Genomic DNA, 21,893 nt, shown 5'->3' with positions numbered 1-21,893 from the left:
TATCTTGATTCGCAACATTAGTCTGATAGGGGTCAGATTGGGTCACAGTTGTTATTGATTAAATGCTATCAGTGAATAAAGAAATGATAACAAGTTTCCAACATAGCCTAAGATATAAAAGATGTGAACATCACAGTGCCATGGGTAGACTGGCCTGCTGTGTACATGATATAAAAATATCATCATGTGGTTGCAGGGTTTGCGAAAAATAACGCAGACATACATGGAACCTTAGAATAACAATACTAGTACAGTTATTTGGTCGTCACAGCTGTTTGAGAGGTTGTTTGTATGATGAGGATAATTTTCCCATTTCAATGTCATATCGAGTTGAACAATAATTAGTGTAAATGCATTGATTTTATAATACCTGCTATTTAATTTATGCAGCTGGAACCATTTTATATATATATGGATCTTGTTTTCAATAATTATTATATAAAATTGGATCGATTGAGCCCATATTTATTGGTTGAGTTATATGAGTTTTAAAATATTGGACGAGACGTAGTCAAGTCCAATATTTAAAAGAGCGAGACTAATAAATATTTGGCGTGAAGCATCCAATTTGATCACTATTATGTTTTGGATCCAATATTTTCACACTCTTGGATTCATCAAAGCAAAATAATGAAATTTATTGGATAAATTGTGCATAAAACCAAAATGAGTTAATCGGATATTAAAAAAATAAAAAGATTTCGCCTTAAACATGCAACAAAATATAATAGCAAGTATACAGTAATTGTAACTGAGATTCACCAGATTTGTTTAAGGAAACAGACAAAATCCAGTCAGAAAAGTATGTATACATAGGGTTTCTGCAGTGGTATTATAAGTTTTTTGAAATTTTTTACTTTGCCTATATAATTGATCCACAGATGGATCTAAAAGTACGTTTGGCAAAATTAGTGGAATGAAAAGTGAAAGGATATATTATCTATTTAACAGCCTAGTATTACTAGAATTTTTATCATCGGCTTAGTGAATAAGATTATATGATATTATTATTTTAGTAGACGGGTGCATATATCCCATGTCTGCTGTAAACTCATTTATATTTTCATATAATTGATCTAATTATAATTAATGCTTACCTGTACTGCTTGATATTGGAAACATTTGGGGTAAGTGATGTAGACAGGTTATCCAAAGACACCCTCAGAGATCCTACTGAAGGGTTAATGTTACTACAAAAAATAATGCATCATAGATTATAGCGACTATGTTAGTTCAGGGATGCAATTTTGTTGAACTTTTGCGTGAATCAAAATTGGTTCTCACAATCTCATCTTGCAAGAATCAAAGTAGTTTGCTGCGTGTGGAATGGGCTATTCCATTTAAAATCCACACTACCCTTGTGGAGGATTTAGCTAAAGTCTTCTACAGAGGGAGTATGAGTTTCTAATAGAATAGACATTTAGGTAACTTCCATTTGAAATACTCACTCCAGTTGTGGAAGATACAGGTAAAGCCATAATGCAGGGGGAGTATGGGTTTCAAAATGATTAACCCTGACCAGTTACATTTGAAAAACATACTCCCCCCTCTGGAAGATATTTCCAAACTCTTCCACAGGGGTAGTGTGGATTTCAACTGGAATAGCCCAATTGGCGTGATTTTAGGAGAATCAAAATTGATTCTTGCATACTAAGTTTCAGAGAGTCGTTGCGAGAATCCATTTTCTGATTCCTGCCAAGTTTGCAGTGTTGCAGTTTAATTGTATATTGATGGTACTTTTGTGATGGTGATCTTGTAATTTTTCAACTCGATCCTCTCATCTCTGTTAAGCCACAAGTGGTTTATCAGTGCAAGAATTTCTAATCTAAGCTAAACATCCAACTTTCAATGTCTGCACAGTTTCAATCTTGTTCATATTCTTTTTCCTGTGTGTTTGTGTGTATGTCTGTTTGATGTCATTTAATATATCCTAGGGATGTAAAGTGATCAAACATTGGTCTATGCCTAAGGAGGTTAGTGCTTGTGTTTAGTTGAGTGACTTGACCTACTTCCCATTCCTTTCCTTCTCACTCACCACAACCGTTTCATCACCATTTGATTGTTGGTAGTTGATCTGCATGGTGATAGTGGTAGCCTGTTCCATTCCTTTGTAGAATGGGAAATTTGGTAGGAACACTGGCGGTACAAGCACTGCATGATACAATATGAATGGTAGGGATTCAAACATTAAATACAGTCCAACCTCTTTTATCCAGTCATAATGAGACCAAGCATTTTGGCCATGAAGCAACTAAGCATTGGCTATAAATGAACAATCCGAATAAGTGAAATTAACCTGTAATTCTGCATTGATTGACCAAAGTGCTAAATTTGGGACAACAAAATATTACTTAAGGGCTGGGATATGAACATTTGGCAGTATTTATTGTGGGACATTAGAGCACATCAGACATATCGAATTGCATTCTGAATACGAAGAATGTCCTTCTGATATCAATAATTTTGATTTTTTGAAATTGCAATGTAATACACATTTTATGGCAAATGATTAAAAATTGATATTTTTGATATTTAACAGTACTGAAGTCAACTTTATAAATCTGATGATTTATACTTAAAGTGTATGTAGGTGGGATGAAAAGCCGACGATCAATCGAAAATTTTGACCTTTCGTATTGAAGATATGGATTTTTTTCCCAAAACACCAAAACAAATAAGGTCTTTTGTGGGAAAAAATCCATATCTTCAATATGAAAGGTCAACATTTTCAATTGATCGTCGGCTTTTCCTCCCAGCTACATACACTCTAAGAATATGTCATTAGATTTATAAAATTTACTTCGAGGACTGTTATATATCAAAAATGTGAAAAATATCAAATTTTAATAATTTGTCATAAAATTTGTATTATATTGTGAATTTCAAAAATGAAAATTATTTGATATCAGAAAGACATTCTTCGTATTCAGAATGCTATTCGATATGTCTGATGTGCTCTCATGTCCCACAAAAAATACTGTCGAAACGCTCAAAACGCTCATTCCCGATCCCTTAATATGGGGGTAATATAACACTGAAAGATGGTATTTGAGTGTGCAACATCTATATGTCCTTGTTAATGCTTTAGAGCAGGTAATAGGTGCCAAAGCATTGAAAACATGTATTTGTATGAAAATTACACATCCTCATAAGAGAGTTCAGCGTAAAAGAAGTCAGAATAAGGGAGGGTTGACTAAAATAGATTTTGTTCAGTAGTGTAAGATATTATAAAGACACATTTAGATTATATTGTGCATTATAGGCTTTCCAAGATGTCCATGAATCTTGTTCTCATCCCGTTATAAAAAAAATAAGTAACTCAAATGAAAGTTGTACTACTCTAACCTTTCTACACGCTGCCATCTACATACACTTGTGTGTGATATGTTCTTGTTGGCCACAACAAAGCTATTGGCATTGTAGAGGACAACCCTTTCATCCGATAAACTGATTTTACATGGAAGGTGTACCCAAAGAAAAAAATAGTACTAGACCTAAAATTTATTGACCTAATTTGGCCACATGATTAGAGTTATGGGAATACTGTGTTCTTTTTTGCATGAATGTTGTGAATATAGTTACAGATCATCCGATAGCTGTAGTATGTTCTGTTTTACTGATTGTTTTTGTTTTCTTTTTAAATGAAATTTACTAACACAAATTTAGCTATTTTGCATGATACCACTTCTTTTAGTATTTTAATGAAGTTCAAAATTCTTTTAGACACCCAATTTTTGCAGTGATTATATTGTAGCTGTTTAATAAAGTAGATGGTAAACCACATCTGATAATTTATTATTTTGACGATATTACCTTAAACTTGTTCTGAGAGAAATTTATTTATAACATTTGGCCGAAACCAGGCTAAGCCCAATAGTACTCAAAGGCTACTAAATTCAAGGGATGCCATCTGGATATGATGGGACAGGGATATGGGAAGAGATCCGATTTTAGATGCAGGAGGAAAACTGGAGCACCCGGAGAAAAACCTGCAAGGACGAACGTTTCATGTGTTGTAGCAGTAGATCCAGAACGAGAGAATGAAACTCAGTGATTCTAAATATAAAGTAGATTTTGATTTATGATCATCAGGAAAGAGGTTGTTTCTCCAATGTGTAAGTTTTAGCTCTAATGCAACATCATACATTGTCTATCAGTTAAAAATAGTATTAGATGTACCATGTTACTAGTATCATGGCATCATTGTTAAACAGTAAAATTGTATTAATTGTCTATTTTCCTTTTATTTCACTCCATATCCAGGGCCAGACCACGCTGATAGATCAACTTCGTAATTATTCCACATACTACAACACATCTCCAGTCAAGCAGCTAGAGGGCGTCCCAGAGGAAGCAGCAGAAGAAGTTGAGGAAGCTAGAGAAGCCAAAGAACACATGGCACTTCTGAGATCAGAAGGTGAGATTCTCAGTACTTCCTTCAGTCTTGACTGATTTATACTCCTATATTATGGAAGTATGGGAGGTCATTGTGTATGCAAAATAATGACATGATCTGGTCCAAAGGAGGCATTTTTTTAAATTGAGTTACTATAATTATTACCTTAACAAACATTATGCTATCATATACTGAAAACACTAAAGGTCTAGCATACTTTAAATTTGCCGCCTTTGGCCTCCATGGACCAGATCATGTCACAATTTCACAAAATAACTTTGTGGCTAACAACCATAACTTGGAACCATGTTTGTGTAAGTAATCATATCAGCTTATACAATACAGTCTAATTACAAAATGTATGATGTCATGTATTTCAAGCAGATTTGAGTGGGTGAAGCTACACTATCATTTTGCGCTAGATGACGCAAGGATATCACTGGAAGTATTTTATAACTGTATTGGGTTTTACTCAAATTTTATTTCTGAAAACAGATACCACAGATACAGAAGAAGATGAAGACTCGCCTCATTACAGAAATAAACAACTCAAGCAAAGCCTTGAAAGCCTTGATAACAGGTAAATGTAACCAAGGAAGAAAATATAAGTATACATTGTGACAACTTCCGATTCTTTTTTAATACTTAGAGAATAAAGGTATTATTTTTAGCCACTGTCGTGCATCTATCGTCTCATGTAACAGGCAATTTTCAGTAGAACAACAGGGAGAAGCCCAGATGTTTTGTGTTTTTTATGTCATTTGCACCATTTGCACTACAACAAAACCATATTCAGTCATTAACCTGTAATCAAATATCAAAGGTAGTCACCATCTAATGCATATCATAAAAAGCCATGATGTAATGGATTATTCAAAACCGTTAAACCATTTAATGGTTTAATTATAACAAGTATACAAGTGACTAACTTTGGAATTTAGAGTGCTCAAACCCATTACAGGTGAGCTATAGAAACAAATTCAAAGTATAGACCTCTGGCAAGGCAACCGTTACTTAAAGTTTCACGGAATACCCTCACTTACGATCATTGGGTAAACCGATCATCAGACGGATAATTTGTCATGAGTTCAAATTTACAGGAATGTTTATACAAGTATATACATTCTGCGGTGTCGAAATATTAAACCATTTAATCTTTTTTGTGTGATTTTTAGAGAATAAAGGTTTTGTTTTTAGCCACTGCTGTGCATCTATCCTCTCATATAACACGGATAATGTAAACCATTATTTTTAAGTAAAACAATCAGGCAATCACCAAAAAGAACACACAAATAAATATAAATATCAATGGAACACCACTAGCCCAAGTTGAGGAGTTTACATACCTAGGAGGGAAGATCTGTCAATCTGGATCCTGCACCGAGGACGTAAAATTACGCATTGGGAAAGCCATAGGGACTGTTCAAAACTCCATAAGATTTGGAGCGCCAGAGACATCCAGAGAAGCACAAAGATCGAGCTCTATAAGGTACTTACGCTCTCGATACTGTTGTATGGAGCGGAAACTTGGACACTAAGGAAGGAAGATGAAAACAGACTTTCAACATTTGAAATGATGTGCCTTCAAGCAAAATAATGGGAGTGTCACGCCTCGACAAGATCCGAAACACCACCATTCGCAAAACCCTCGACATGGAATTTACCATCCTGGACAGAATCTCAACAAAAAGACTCCGGTACTTGCCATATACAGAGAATGCCACCATCACGTTTTTTCCTAAACTAGCATTTGAGGCACATATCCATGGCAAACGCCCAAGAGGGAGACCACCAAAAGATGGAGTGACTGCCTGAAAGCCGACTGTAACAAAGTACACATCAGCTCCTTGGTCGCTTAGCAGGCTAGCTCAAGACAGAAGGAAGTGGCAGGACATCATGAAGCAGATGGCACCACTCAACCCCAAGTTGGAGTGAACGCCATAGGTAGGTAGGTCAAAACAATGAGGAGAAGCTGAGTTGTTTTCCATGTTTCCAGGTGTCTTCCATGTTATATGAGATAATAGATGCACGGCAGTGGCTAAAAACAATACCAGGCTTTATTCTAAATTCTTATACACTTCAATTCAAATGAAAATATTAACCATAAGTATAACGAGTAAAATCAAATTAAATCCTACATTTTACAAAGAATTACCTAGTGCTTAGAATCGATCAGTCCCGTTGTGGCTATGTGCCTCCGAGTGGTTCATATAGCGAGTTTGCTTATCTCATTGATGCGCATGCGCTGAACCGTGTTATATATACACGGATAATAACCAATAAGATTGCAGGAACTTTCTCAATTGTTTAAGAATTTAATAAGCCTGCAGTTATTGTTAATGACATTTGGTGGTTGATTGCATGATATCATTCATAGGTTACGTGAAGAAAGAGATGAAAGAGACAATGACCTTAGTTACAATGAAGAACTCTATGAACATGAGAGACTAGAAAGACTAGAAAGGGAAAGAGAACAAATGGATTGGGAGCAAGAGCAACAAGAACGTCTAGATCAGCAAGAAATATATAAGAACCGTCGTCTCCTACAAAGCACACACGACTTGCCACCACAACCACCAAGACATCGTAAAACCAATCCTTCAAAACGAGAACGCAACTTCACAACGAGCCTCACAAGAGAAGAATTTGACAATGCAAATAATATGTATGCTCCAGCTACAGATGATGAGATCAGTTTTAAAAGGTCGTCATCGCTACGGAGACCATACTCATCAACAGAAAACCTTAGTAGAAAACCAGTAAGAAAACATGAGGTGAGCTTACCTAGATAATATAAATAATTTGGAATATGGTAAAGTAACTCAGCAGTTGCACCTTTTAATCAGCACAATTTAACATATATGAACCAGATGCTGGTATGGTGTATTTTAAAACATAAAACAGGTGGTAGCACTAAAGCCAAAAGGCTCAATATCGCTTTCAGAGAATCCATTGGCACAATTTAAGCTGATTTAACACTGTTGTGTGCAGGTGGCCTTATTTTGGCAAATTGTAAGTCAGATTTTGTGAGTCTGTCAAAAAGCAATCAAAAAATCACACATTTATTTGGTACTGAGACAGAAATCTTTCAAGTGTACTTAATTTGCATCAACAGATCAAAATTTTGAGTAAATGCTGGTCTTAATTAACTAAACTTTTTTACTTAAATTTTTTACTTAACTCTCTCCACGTGTGTGTCGATTGTAGATGACAAGTTTCAATTCTTTTTAATTCAAAAATTTCAGAATTGTAAATTTCCATGACCATATTTGGAATCAGTACAAACAAGCCTAGTATTGGCTCAGTGGTTCTTGAGATAGCTCTTGATATTTAAAAAAAAATCTCAAAACTTGACATTTTTATGTTGAAGCATATGGCTACCACACAGAATTAAGATTGGTCATATTTCACAAGCAAATCAAGGATTCCCCTATGATTTGCTGCATGTTTTAATTTAACAGTGACATTACAAAATAGTGCCAATGGATTTGATTGGAAACCATATTTAGGAAAGAGATGATTTGCATTTTGAAATGTAAATATTGTAACAGGGTTATTTGTAATATACAATTAATTTATTTCACGTTTATTTGTTACCTTTCCACTTGCACCAAGTAACTGGCTTGATTTTACTCATACACTTCTTTTGCCCATCAGCAAAACATTGCTTCATCAGACTCGGAGGAGAAAGACAATGATATTGATACACCAGATCCTTTGTTATCAGACAAAGCAAAAGACACCAAAAATGAAATCTTGGTTGCACCAGATCCTTTGCTATCAGATGAAGACGAAGAAACTGCTTCAATGGGTGAACTTGAAGAAGCATTTAAAGAGAATGAAATTGCTTCAACGGATAAACCAAAAGAAGCAGTTTCATCATTTATTCATTCATTCTTTTCCGGGTTCATGAAGCCTTCAGAATCTTTGGAGCAAGGTGAAGAAGAAAGCACTTCTATTAAGGAAAACAAAGAAAAAGAATCACTAGAAAAGGAAGAAGATATTACTGAGGAAAGCAAAGAAAGCGTTGATGCAAAGAAGAGTAAAGAAAATTATGATAAAAAGGAAAAGAAAGCAAATGATACTTCAACAAAAAGCAAAGAATCTGGTATACCAAAGAAAATTAAAAAGAAAAATACTGAAACCCATAAAGGAAAGAAAAATGTATCAAAAGAGGTAATCATTTCAAATATTGTAGGATATAGTAGTGTCCTTGATTTAAACTGGGATATTCTGGTGCTGTTCAGTTTTTGGGTAGTAGGCTGTGGAATTAACTAGAATGAAAATTAGTGTAATATTTGCATAGAATACCTGCCTAGAATGGAATGAAGCCTTGGATTAAAAATGTTGTGGATCTATGTATCAAAAGACATTCTGAAAATAATGGCAACATTCAATTTAGTGTTTGCTGGGGATTGGTTTTATTCTGAATGAATTTGATACTACTATGGTGGAGTTTCTTGGATTAAATAGCTGAACTTGTCTCTTTTCCTTTGTAGAACATGGTAGCGTTTATTTTAAAGGGCAGATTTCAAAAGAAATGAATTTTAATAAATAAGAATTTCTTGTTTTAGTTTCGGATTATAGCTTATTATGGTGAAAATATGGTGTTGGGTAACTTCATTTGTTTCATAGTATTTGAATGTGGTGATTAATATGAGCTTTGAATTTCAGGTACTCGGGGTAATCTATTACCAATATGCTATCTACAGAAACATTTGGTGTAATATGACCAGCCCATAAAACATAAAAGCTGCTGCTTGACTTGCCAAATTTAAGTTGGCAAATACCCAAAACTATATGTCTTTGAATTGTCAATTCCATAGACCTATTCAATATTATTCATATGCACAATTTCCATATTTGATGATAATTATCGTCCATATAAATTGTCCATGTGATACACTCACAGTTTCAGAAAATGAGCCCAGGACTAAATCCTGTTACTTTTACCCTCTGGCCAAGCAACTGCTCTATTGCAACAGCAAGATCTGTTAAGGACAAATGTGTATCAGCTTTACCGCATCATGCTTGAATCACCATCTCATATCTATGTGTTGGCCAAATCTGTTTCATAAATTATTTTGAAAGATTTCCCCCAAGTAAGGTTGGTCACACATTTTATCAGATGCAGTATAACAAGCACTTCCATCCTGTGTAGAGTGTGAATTCAAGCCCCAAATTAATTTGACATTTTTTTCTACTATCTTATTCTACTCTGGTATTTATGCTGGTATTCTACAGAATGTTTACCCCAACTTGATCTCAACATCTGTTTAGACCCTTTCAAGTTTTTCAAACCTTTTTATCAATATATGAGTGCTTTGTTAAACACTGGTTTAGTATGGGTATATAGCCTTTAAACTGTTATATATGATGACTTGAATTCAAGGGTGCAAAAACCACAAACACATACAATGTTTGTCTCTACATTTAATATGATTATTAACTCCATGTTTTTAATTTTGATTTAAACTTTATTTTTGGTGTCTACCACCACTAGCCTAACCCTTCACCAAAGAAAACACGATCTAGAACCAAAGGCAAAAGTACAAAAGGTAAACTTACTCAGGGAAAATAACGCAACAAATCTGTCTCACCATGTACATGTTTTAATTCATCACTTTTTGTATTTGTATGTCTTAAATTATAGCTCAGTTTGTCTGTGTCATCTACGTCTTGATGGTGGTGGATTATAATGTAGCTATCTAGCAAAAGAAGCATATCAATGTTGCTGAACTTTTAATGTATACATTTCACTTCATCCATCATTATTGTGCACCATCTTGTAGAACATCAATTTGTAAGCAAGCAATATAATTAGTCATTTGTGGCTTGAATTGATTCTGAGATATGGTTAAAATAGATGTTCAATTTTTCGGTTAAGTTTATTGAAGAGTGAAAATATTCATATTTTTATGGCATTCAAAATATGTAAATGGGCTATTCCATTTAAAATCTAGACTACCCCTGTGGAAGATTTAGCTAAAGTCTTCCACAGTGGAAGCGTGAGTTTCAAATAGAATAGACAATTGGGTAACTTCCATTTGAAATACTCACTCTAGTTGTGGAAGATATAGGTAAAGCCATATTCAGAGGGAGTATGGGTTTTAAAATGATTAACTCTGACCAATTACATTTAAAAAACATACTCCCTCTGTGGCAGATATTCCCAAAATCTTCCACAGGGGTAGTGTGAATAGCCCAATTGATGTAACCTGTGATAATGTTAAATTGGCATGAATATTAAACAAAAACAACTACAATTGGAATTGATTTAGCTCAACAAATGACTTATCTTGCTTGATCACATCACAATTTGTTTTTAGTTATATATTATATGCACTGCTGAGATATATATAAATAGATGTATTATATTTAATTGGTCTGAAAGATGAATCATTTGGTGTCGGGTCAGACATGGTGATGTAAGTAGAAGCACACAAATCTTCTTAATTATGTCAAGAGTGTCATGCTAACCAACTTGAGCATCGTTACAGCCATACATCAGTATGCAAGAATGTCGTAAGTGCAAAATGCTTACAAAGTACTTACAACCATCTTGCTTTCAGCAGCTGTAAATATGCTTAGTGTTATGATTTATATTTGTGTCACACTTTATGTCTGGTACATCATCTTGCCATCTGTCGCTAGCCCAGTTTGATGGCTACTCTGGCACAATCCCAACCAAACATAAGAACAAGGTTATAAGATATCTGCCTAGTGTTCGACGTAGAGATTTATAATTGGGATTGCTGCAAGCTCATCATAGGACTAAATAGCTCAGATTATGGAGGTAGTTAACTTTGCCTAATATTCAGATGTTGTTGGAATTCTGTTTATAAATCCAAAATTTCTTTGCCACTCTTAATTGAGAGTGTAATCAAAGTAGTAATTGCTGTCACATTAATATAGGCTATATATATATATATGTAATTTGTTGTCACCATACAGCCAATATAGTAATGTACTTTTGACAAATAATAATAATAATAATAAAACAGCATTTATCCACGCTTTCTGGATACTCAGATCCCTCAAAGCGCGCCACTGGTCGATATGCTGCCAAGCCCCTAAGGGCAGTGCAAGTTGACCTCAATGCTGAGTGTGACAGACAACAGGCCCAGGCTGATCCCCTGCTCTTTACGAAAAGACCTGCAACTTTTACATGTCCAGATATACAATCTCAGTATAGTTGATATAGAAAAAATATATGTTGGTTGTTGGAAGTATTAATTAAATGATGATAGGTATTAAACTCAAGGAGGTATTGAATGCTCATCTTTATGTTTGCAGGATGAGCCAGAATTAAGCCCAGATAATGAAAGTAAGCAATTAACATTTTTCAGGTAAGCTTTAATAGATCTGCAATAAATTATTCAACTTAACCATTATATACAAAAACAAATTTAATAATCACAATCAGATTTTATTTCGTTTCGTATGTTTTCTGTAACTGGCAGCATAATTTTTTCATTTCAGTTTTATTCACTTAATATAAATGTTTTTTCTTATATTTTCCAAAATATTTTATTTCAAACTTCATATATAATTTTATTATGACATTCATTGCTTAATATAGTAATACCAAATTTTTACATAATACATGTATTCATTAAATATCCCTAATATATATTTAACACTCGGCATAAGTGCAAGAATTCCCAATATTTGATTCTTCTCAGAGATCTGATCCATTTGCCAGGCATAGTAGTTTGCCCTGCTAAAAGTAGTCAAAAGTTTCAGTTTAACAATGATCAACAAGTACGGTACTTAGAGATGGCATTTTTACTATGTAGAAAATCTTTGTTGTCAAATTTGCAGTAATAGTGAGTTTGCACTTTTGTATTTTTATCAGAGCTAGTAGCTCTGAAACACAATCCAACATTTTATTGGAATGATGGAACATTACACATCATCACATTCAAATGGAGATGTAACTAGCGTTGGGTTTTGCATTCATTATTCTAATACAAACTTCATGAAACATACATAGATAAAGTGTACAACACTAATGTAAACTTTCATTTTCTGTGAAACAAATTTTCTGTGTGTGTACTTTAAATGCTTATCAATGTGTATTTAAAGTTACCACATTTTTGTTCATTTACTGTGATATTTCAATTCACATGGTCTTGTATAATTTATTTTCTTTATCACATTTGTGTTATTATTATGTATGTATGGTGGTGTTGATCATTATTAGTCGGTGTAAGAATTAGAAATGCATGTCATAGCCCAGCATAGGTTGATGGACTAAACATGTGCAACACTACAAATTGTCTCCTTATCACTTTTAATTTATAGTATAATTTTAGCACTATTCACACACATATTAACATAGTTATGCACTTAATTCAGTAGTAAATTCTTAACCATAGCTTTATATAACACACACCCCACCCAAATCTGAGGGTAAAATGATAATGATATACTTCATTATTTAACATTTTCAAGTCAAAAATGTCAAAACGGACTCAGTGTACCATGTTTGTCTATGCAGTAAACTCACTCGTTTACCCCTTCGCACTATATTACATAGGATGAACTCTTTCACATTTTACTCAAATATTCTTAAATGTTACAGTGATATTATCTGTACGTAGAAATAAAAAAATTAAAAAAACATCCAGTTGCAGTGTTGCAGGAGGGCATGGTGGCCGAGCGGAACAGGCTACGACTCATAATCGGAAGGTTGCGGGTTCGAGCCCCGGCGACGCCATCGTGTTGTGCCCTTGAGTAAGGCACTTTATCTTAATTGCTCCTCTCTACCCAGGTGTATAAATGGGTACCTGCATTCTTAAATGATGGGTAGGTAACAGACTCGCTGTGGAGGAGGTGTAGCAATCCCCCTATAGCAACAATATATGGAAGAGTCTGACCCAATCGCCAATGAAAGAGATGGGCACTCCGATCACTATTTATACAGGATCGTCTCCTTTACCTTTACCTTTATGTCATCAAGTGCTTAACTACACCTTACCTATGCACTCAAAATAGACTTTAAATTTCTAGGAATTTTTCACATTTTCATCTGGTGTACTGCACAGCCACTATACCCATACACTCCAAAGTACCTGTTTGAGCAGTTCCTATTTCACAAAATTTATGTTTGTTTGTCTGTTTGTTTATTACTTTTATGGTTGTAGTTTCTCTCCATAGAATTCTTAAAAACATCTAAAACAAGACTAAATCAAATTAAAGTTTTATTGTTAGAGGCAAGTTTTGTGATTGGACGAGGGCGTAAATTGATTTTTTTCTGAATTAAAGTGTTAATCTTTAATACTCTGCCTCTAGATTCCTGCATGACTTTGCAAATATGATGAGCATTTATATGGTTCATATTAGTTATTGACTGGTTCATTAGTTTTGATATAACTCAGAATTTCCTCAAAATTTGCCCATTTTCATGACATAGATTTAAAGGTTCGCTAATACTTCATTGACAGTAAAAGTGCAATGATTATTGTGAATGTGTATAAAACAAAGGATGGAGGACATTTTTAGTATGTCATTACTGCCAGATCAATTAAAAGAGAACTCTAATTCAGGTCTAGCCAGATTGGAGAAAGGAAAATGAAACTAATCATGGGAACTTTATAGGAGGAATGAACCAGTCAACATAGCTGTAACTGGAGAGGGCAGACTCCATATACACTGACAGATAGCCTAATACTTTGGAAAAAATTTCCCAATTGGAGTGTCATATACAGGGACTAAAATGGTATATGTGTGCAATTATTTGGAAAGGGAAAATATAGGCTGATGTTTGGCTGCTTCAATGGCATAAGTGCTACAGAGATGTGTTCATTAACATGTGTACTTACAGCACAATTGCATTATACACAGATCACCAAGTAGTTTGCACTAATAAAGCAAAGTTTGTCAAATACATGGCAAAACAAATCTGGATGTACACTATGCACAAGTGACATGCAAACATGGTGGAATCTGCCTCTCCTAGTTTAACTCTTTGATATGGGACGTCTGCTGAATATTGCCGTTATCTATACTAAAATCTCATGAAGCAAATTAATGTAGTCTGCCTAGTCTAACATGTATAATTCATCAGTTAACACATTTAATCATTTTAACCACCCTTGTATAATGTAGATTTTATGCAGATCAGTTATAAGTTAAGTATCCAAGCGGGTGTGTCTTCCTTGATTCGGTCATGGCAAATTGATACACTTGTGAAGTTGTGACTTGCAAATTTACATGACAGGTGACAAGCAGAGGCACATATTTTTATTAACACACTCCCTGCTCTGCAAATAGTGAAAGAAACATGATCAAGTGGAATAATCATGTGACACGATCTGGTCCATGGAGGCCAAAGGAGGCATTTTTGAAAATTGAGTTATGTAATTATTACCTTAAACAAACAATAGGCTATCATATACTGAAAACATCAAAGGTCTAGCATACTTGGTTCTAAAGTTATGAAGTTTTGTGATGTCTATTTTATGTATTTCATTGATTTTTACTCCATATTTTGCCTTTATCTCAATTTCAAATTTGCCACCTTTGGCCTCCATGGACCCGATCGTGTCACATATAATGTTGTGTGCATGCAAGAATGTTGTATATGTTCACAGAAAATAGCTGCCATTTGCATAATTACATTGAACCATCTTGCTATTAGTCGATGATATACAACTTCTAATGGTTCACCAGGAAAAGACAATAGAAAATCAGCATCTTACAATGTACTGGACATGCTGCATATATAATGCATTTGATATAAAGCAGCTATTTCCATAAGATGTTCTTGCACTCACATGAAATGTGATTCTAAGATATTTGATTGACTAATACTAAAATTCCCTCCAAAAGGAAATTCCATCATATAGATGTGCATTTCTGATTGTATTTTGAAATTGCTGAAGCAACCAAAGCAAATTGTGCTTGTTGTACTTGTACATGTGTGTCGAGCTGAGTTGGGTATAAAAGATGTGTAAATATAGGTATAATCTGAGATAGAATTAAAAAGACAAGTTTGTGTCTGACGTCATCTGTCAATCAAACTCGGAAACGGTTTGTTTACAATTTGTCATGATAAATGAACTTTGTGAACGAAGCAAATCACACACAGCATGCCCTATGGTTATTTTTTCACTTTCAAACATACAAACTGTCTCAAAAGGTAAGTCTCGGTAATAGGAACTTTCTTTCACCATTTTAACAATGCCTAGAAATGTTGCATTTTGCCTTGTAAAAGTACCATCATTTTTCACCATTTTCTGCGATTCCTTTTTTCCGATGAAGACACCAGCTGATTCAACCGTCCTTTCACATGTTACTAACCAATCAAGAGTCGTTTGGCGTTTGATTGACAGTAAAGTCAAATGAAGACTAACATTTAAATTCTGTCTCAGATTATAGTAGACACTTAATGCTGCTATGCCATAATTCTCACACAGCTTCAATTTTGTATAAGATCATTGTGCGTTGAAGTAAAATGCAAGCCTACAGCTTCAAATGTTTACAGTAAAAATATTTTCTTTATATTTTTTAATTGAAAGAAACAGGATTGCACTTTATCTTATCAGATTATCACTATTTCTCAAGATGACCTCAAATTGTCATATTTTAAATCTCAATATTATCTTGTGCTTTGTTTTTCCAGCCCTTGGTAAGGACGTACAGTGAGAGGTCATCGTCTCGGCCGACAAGGTCAAGCTCAAGACTAACACAGCAGAAACCAGCTTCAGGAATACAGATTACACGATACTAATTGTCATGGATAGATGTGGATTGGATAGCCAGTCTGATTAAGGCGGACATCTTTAACCCCTTTCATTGGATACCTTAATTAAGTAAACCTGTTGCACAAATTTTATGTCTTTTTTCTTCATGGATTGGAATGCCAAGTTTGTATATGCTACAGATTCATCAGCAAAATGTGCTGGTCACATATGAGACATGGATGATGTCTGTTAATTATTGCAAGTTTGGAAAATAATATGTACACTAGCAGGACAGCTGACAATCAGTGATAGATAATTGGATTATAATAGCCAGCTTCATCTTGCAATAGGCCTGGCCCGGGATTGCTTATTTATTTCCCACAATGCATCTTGATAATTGAACATTAAGGTATACTTGTTTCAGGTGTGTTGACCTATGACAAAGTGGTATCTTGCAGCATTGGGTTATTCCAGTTGAAATCCATACACCCTTTATGGAAGTAATATCCTGAATCTTTCACACAGGGTGTAAACTTCAAATGGAGTCACTCATTCAGGTAACTCAATTGAAAATACATACTCCCCATGTGAAAGAGTAAGTTGAAGTCTTCCATAGGGGTGGATGGCTTTCAAATGGAATAGCCATTACCTTTGAAGTAAATTAATTTGTTCCCTGCAAGATGCATTGTGGGATATGTGCAATATTCAGCAAGGTAGATTCCCAGGGATAGATTATAATCATTCATATTTATACCCAGGAAGTTTACTATCGTTTAATATATAATTTGATGCAAAATCAGTGCATATGAAACACTGCAGAGCAGCATGCATGCTTTGCCCAATAAAAAATACAACTTAAATTGTAGTTTGCGGTTAAACCTTTTTATATATTATGCGCTGTGGACAAAACTTGATTTATTATTTCTGTCTCATTCCCCCAACTTTCTTTGCCATGACTGAATAGATGTGATTTCACAGATGATATGGATGATAATGAATTGTAATCATTCCCTATTTTGCCCCTTCCATTTCTCCTGAAGAGTAATATAAACTTGTCTTATTTTCTAACATTTTGTCAAGTATATGTTAACATTAAACATGTAAGTTATAGAGTGCAATAGTGAAGTTACATCATATAATATTTGCCTTTTCTAGCCTTCCTATTCAATTATGAGACAAAACTATCAAGGTATTTGATATTTGGGCATGATATTTACTGTGGACATGAATAAATTAAATTGGGTCAATCAATAGCCTATTTTCTATTCACACTGTTGCCACTGATTCAAAGTGTCATATTATAATGTGGTATTTATTCACACATATGATAATTCAGTAACCTAAAATATATTGTACTGATGTCAATAAACTGCAAATCTGTAATATTGCTTTGATTTGACAATACTGTAATTAGGAAAACAATATACTCGTTAGAATCTGTCTTTGGCTATAAGCATCTACATGTAATATTATAAGATAAGAAACTATTCTTAGAATTCTACTTATCCATAGAATTCCTGAAACTGAATCAGGCATGATGCACTTAATTTTCAATATTTTGCACTTTCTTTTCAACTTCCTTATGTAACACAAAATTTTCCAAATACAGTATACCAAACAGTAAAATAAAAGAAAGCTACCATTCCAAATTTGTAATCTTTGATAAACAATTGAAAAACTGCTGTCACAATGGGAATATATTGAAGGTTTGTTTCTTACTATAAATAGTGTATATTGGACATTTGTAAAAAAATCATCATTTGGCTTTTATATCTGCATGCTTCTCGCATATTTTACAGAATGTGTAAAAAGTGTATAAAATTTGCATATAAACTTGCCTGCTGTGTCATGCTCCTATGCACAAAAATTATGGACATGTACATTTTACTCAACTTTCACACTCTTACAATCATTTATATTATATAGGACATAAAATGATTACTAATTAAGACAGTGTAAACATAAAGATGTTTAGCAAAGCTCTTATAAAGGGAAAATTATTTAAGAATGTGAAAGTTGATGGCTAACTTATTTTCATACCTTTAATAACCTTTTAAGATATTATTAGGTAAACTAGTTTTTGTTCATGTTACTTGAAGAATGCTTTTAGCAGCATCTGTTTAACTTTTGTAGCAATTTGTTGTAAAGGATCCTGAATATGTACTTTGTTTAAACTGGTGAAAATGGAACTTTTTAAACTATCTTTTTAATATACTCCTGATCAAAATAAAATCCCACCCCTCTCCTTAGGAGAAATCAATTTGCATGGTGGTACATATAACACAACTTAATCCCTTCTATGGATTAAGGTATTTCTGTAACTAACATCAAGGAAGGTAGACATTCTTAGTAGACAGTCTTAGTGTTACAAGTACTTATTTTGTTAATCAACTTGTAGGAAAAATAAGGGAGAACCAACTGCACAATTGTCCTCAAGTCCAAGTTTGGGGTGACCAGGAGTATATAATATTATTAATGCTAGAGTGTACTACTTTCACAAAAACTTGCAGCAAATGCCTAATATCCCACAGACTACTTTAGACTAAACACAAACAGTCAAAAGTCCCTGCATCACCTGATAATGAGGGCCGATCGTTCCATGAAGTGCGACAGACAAAACTGTTATGCACATTAAGCATATTTTTACTCTCTTTCGCGAAGACACGCAATGCTCATATGTGAAAGCACACAACACTGGCATGATTGTTAGACAAGCATAACCACACACAATGCTTGTGTGACTGTTAGACATGCCCAAACGATCGGTCCTCATGAATATTCACCGCATACAAAGCACAGGTACTTGGGATAGTCTGTATTAGTCTGTGGCCCATTCCAGTTGAAATCTATACACCCCCTATGGAAGACATGATCTTAATCTTCCACACAGGGAGTGTGAATTTCAAATGGGGATACCTGAAAGGGCAATTCCATTTGAAATCTACAACCTCTGTGTTGGAGATTAAGGTCATGATTTCATGTATTTCAATTGGAATGGCCCATTGCAACAAAATTGGTAAGTTGGATACAGAATTTTCCGAAAATGTGCCGTAGTGACAAATTGTCAAAAATAAGGACAATGCCCCTAACAAAGCTAATTATATTTGAGGGGTAAACTGCAGTGGGGAACCAGCAATCACTGCTGAGAATGGAATATGCCGTTTTTGTTGCAATGGCAACATATATGCAAACACATTGGGCAGTATGCTGTCCTTATTGCAAGTCTTTGTGAATGTGCACTCTGAGTATATGCAATATGCTCAATAAAGCTAAAGCTTGCTTACTTGCAGTGTATGAAACACAGCCAGCAAAAGAAAGCGAACAAGCTCTTCATGATATTGTCTTTCAGTGTGTGCAGTGTACAAAGTAAGATATTATATTCTAAGATAATTTTTTGTATTAATACAAGTTGTTGCAGTATAGTGTGCCTTGATAGTGTATGTAGGGTGTATTTCACAATTAAATTGGAGAAAGGTGCACAATGGGGAGCATATTATGCCTTGATGTTGGGTTATTATTGGTTGTAGTTTGCACTGTGATGTATGCTTATTATTGGTTGTAGTTTACACTGATCGGAAAATGTGATGTGATCAAGTATAATAAATTGAACGTTGGGAAATCGATGTCAGTTTATGTACCGTATTCAACCTGATTAGAATATTAATGGATTACGTTAGTAACTCGTTTTAATGAATTACTTATTGTTACCTATGTTATAAAAGTAAAACTAGGCTCAACTTCAAAGAAATGTACAATGAAATTGCAGCAATTGAAATTGCTCCCAGGATTTTGTGCTTGTCATTTGAGTTTTTGTTAGAATAAGTAAACAAAGCCCTTGGTGGTACTAATTATGGAGAGGGCTGTTTAGGTTGAATACAGTAATGCTTGTTTTTGTTTTCTTTAATTCAAGCAACACCATATGTGCATATCAAAAGCAAATGATTCAAGTTTGATACCAAATTCAACAAAACTAGCAGTTACATGTGTAATTTAACAATAATTATTGAAATCAAAATTATATAATTGATGTCCGACTCATTTGCTTGATCACATCACAAACAGCTGTGTTGTGTTATGTATATTGTGTATAGCTAGATTGGTTAGTTTATCCATTGATTTTGACACTTCATTATATTATAAGGTGCTTGTTCATGCAATTTGCATTATTTCTAATGGTATTTCGCCTTGTATTGTTGTAATTACAAGTTGTAGGTCAACAATAGCAAGGTTTGTTGATATGGGCAAGATTGGTACATGTTAATCCAATCTTAGAATCATGTACCCAATCAGAACAGAAGCTAGAAAAAATATAGTGTACTGATAGTTCCCAGTTGCACGCCACTAGCACTATAAAGCTCTGCTGATTTAGTGTACTATCAAGAGATATTGCATCAACATCTCGCACTCCTCCCTCGCCAAGTCTGTGAGAGCCACAGACTGTAGCTAAACGCCACTTCATATGTGTGCATCTTTTCAAATGCTATGCATACCTCTTTATAGGCTGCAGGAAACCATTCAGCATTGAATGCTTTACATGTACACTGATTCAGCAGGATTACTTGTTCTGTGGCAAGCTTAAATTGGTTGTTTGTTTGTTTACCCAGGTTGGTCCGTGAGGAACACATGCTAATCCATGGAAAACCATGGACCGTTCCAAGCTCATACAAATGCACAAGCCTGGATAGCCAGTGTAGGCTAATATATGCATGCTGGCCTAGATAGCTTTGATAAACAAAGTATTTAGGACCAACGTTTATCAGTGAAGTGGAGGTGATTACATCGTCAACTTTGCAGAAAATTTGCAAGTTTTTGTCTCAAAAAAGTAGTCGGAGAACCTTGGGAGGATGGCATGATTGCTTGCAACTTCTTTGTCAAATTTGATGTAAAATTCATATGATATTCAATATGAAGTTCAATATTTTGTGAATAATTTCAATTCGAAAAAAGGCAAAGGCGGCTTGCTCCATTCATACTGATTCTTTTACACTACCTTATTACCTTATTTTTTCAAAGTACAAATATACATGATTGTGCTTATAAGAGGCAATAGATTTTCAGTAAATTTGTCCAGGTTGGTATAGTCAGGAATGGATACTCCTGTATGTGTTGGTGGCAGAAATTATTATAATGATATTTAAAACAAATGTTCAGCAATCACACATTCTGTTAGTTCAGGAATAAAAAAAGTTATTGTCAAATAATTGTTTTAAAACTTGGATCTAATTTAGCATGAAAGTTCATCTGCGTTGGTAGATTTCATAATTAATTATTTAAACCTTTGACCTCAACTCAAAATTAAGATGTACCTCAAAATTGAAGCTTGTCTTAATTTTGTTTTGAGATCATAGGTTTAAATAATTTTGATCTAATTTGCTGGTATACTATAATAAAAATTATGTGTGGTGGTATAAAATTACCTCCCATGTGAATATGAAATTTTGTGCATGAAATTTCAGTAATGGAAAAATTTTCCAAACTGATATGAAATACCATAGTATAACAACAAAATACCCTCTCTTGACATCTTTTTGATATGACTTCTCATTTTGGTTGCTACGTTAACGATGGACAACCAGCCATTAACAATGCAATTTGTAATTATTTATCAGTAATACATGTATGTATTTAGATTGTGTGTGTATTATATTGTAAACATTGTACATAGTTGTATTTGGTTTCTTATTTCTTTTCAAAATATGTTAGACATAGGTGATGAGTTTTCTAATATTTTCTACGTTAAAAATGGGTATTATATCATCATGTATGCATATCAGCATTAGCCTACATTATAGTATCAAAAATGGGGA

At 34.2% G+C, this 21,893-nt stretch overlaps 1 protein-coding gene across 5 annotated transcripts in view; it reads left to right on the top strand.

Annotated features, from left to right (window-relative positions):
- LOC140148470 (uncharacterized) overlaps nucleotides 1-17,665 on the top strand; it is a 79,433-nt gene extending 61,768 nt beyond the window's left edge. Inside the window, exons 6-10 of one of the 5 annotated variants that reach the window (XM_072170446.1) lie at nucleotides 4,264-4,417; nucleotides 4,892-4,976; nucleotides 6,774-7,170; nucleotides 11,693-11,723; nucleotides 16,026-17,665. In XM_072170446.1, the coding sequence (XP_072026547.1) occupies nucleotides 4,264-4,417; nucleotides 4,892-4,976; nucleotides 6,774-7,170; nucleotides 11,693-11,723; nucleotides 16,026-16,048 (690 nt within the window). In that variant the 3' untranslated portion in view covers nucleotides 16,049-17,665. Of the gene's footprint in view, nucleotides 1-4,263; nucleotides 4,418-4,891; nucleotides 4,977-6,773; nucleotides 7,171-9,899; nucleotides 9,955-11,692; nucleotides 11,746-16,025 lie in introns of all 5 variants that reach the window. The other 4 variants (XM_072170445.1, XM_072170444.1, XM_072170443.1 and 1 more) reach the window with 4 other exon arrangements.
- The last annotated feature ends 4,228 nt before the right edge of the window (nucleotides 17,666-21,893 follow it).

The sequence above is a fragment of the Amphiura filiformis genome, chromosome 3 (genome assembly GCF_039555335.1).
Source record: "Amphiura filiformis chromosome 3, Afil_fr2py, whole genome shotgun sequence".
Classification (NCBI taxonomy): domain Eukaryota; kingdom Metazoa; phylum Echinodermata; class Ophiuroidea; order Amphilepidida; family Amphiuridae; genus Amphiura; species Amphiura filiformis.
Note: the sequence above shows the minus strand (reverse complement) of the source record. Positions and strands in the feature narration are given on the sequence as shown.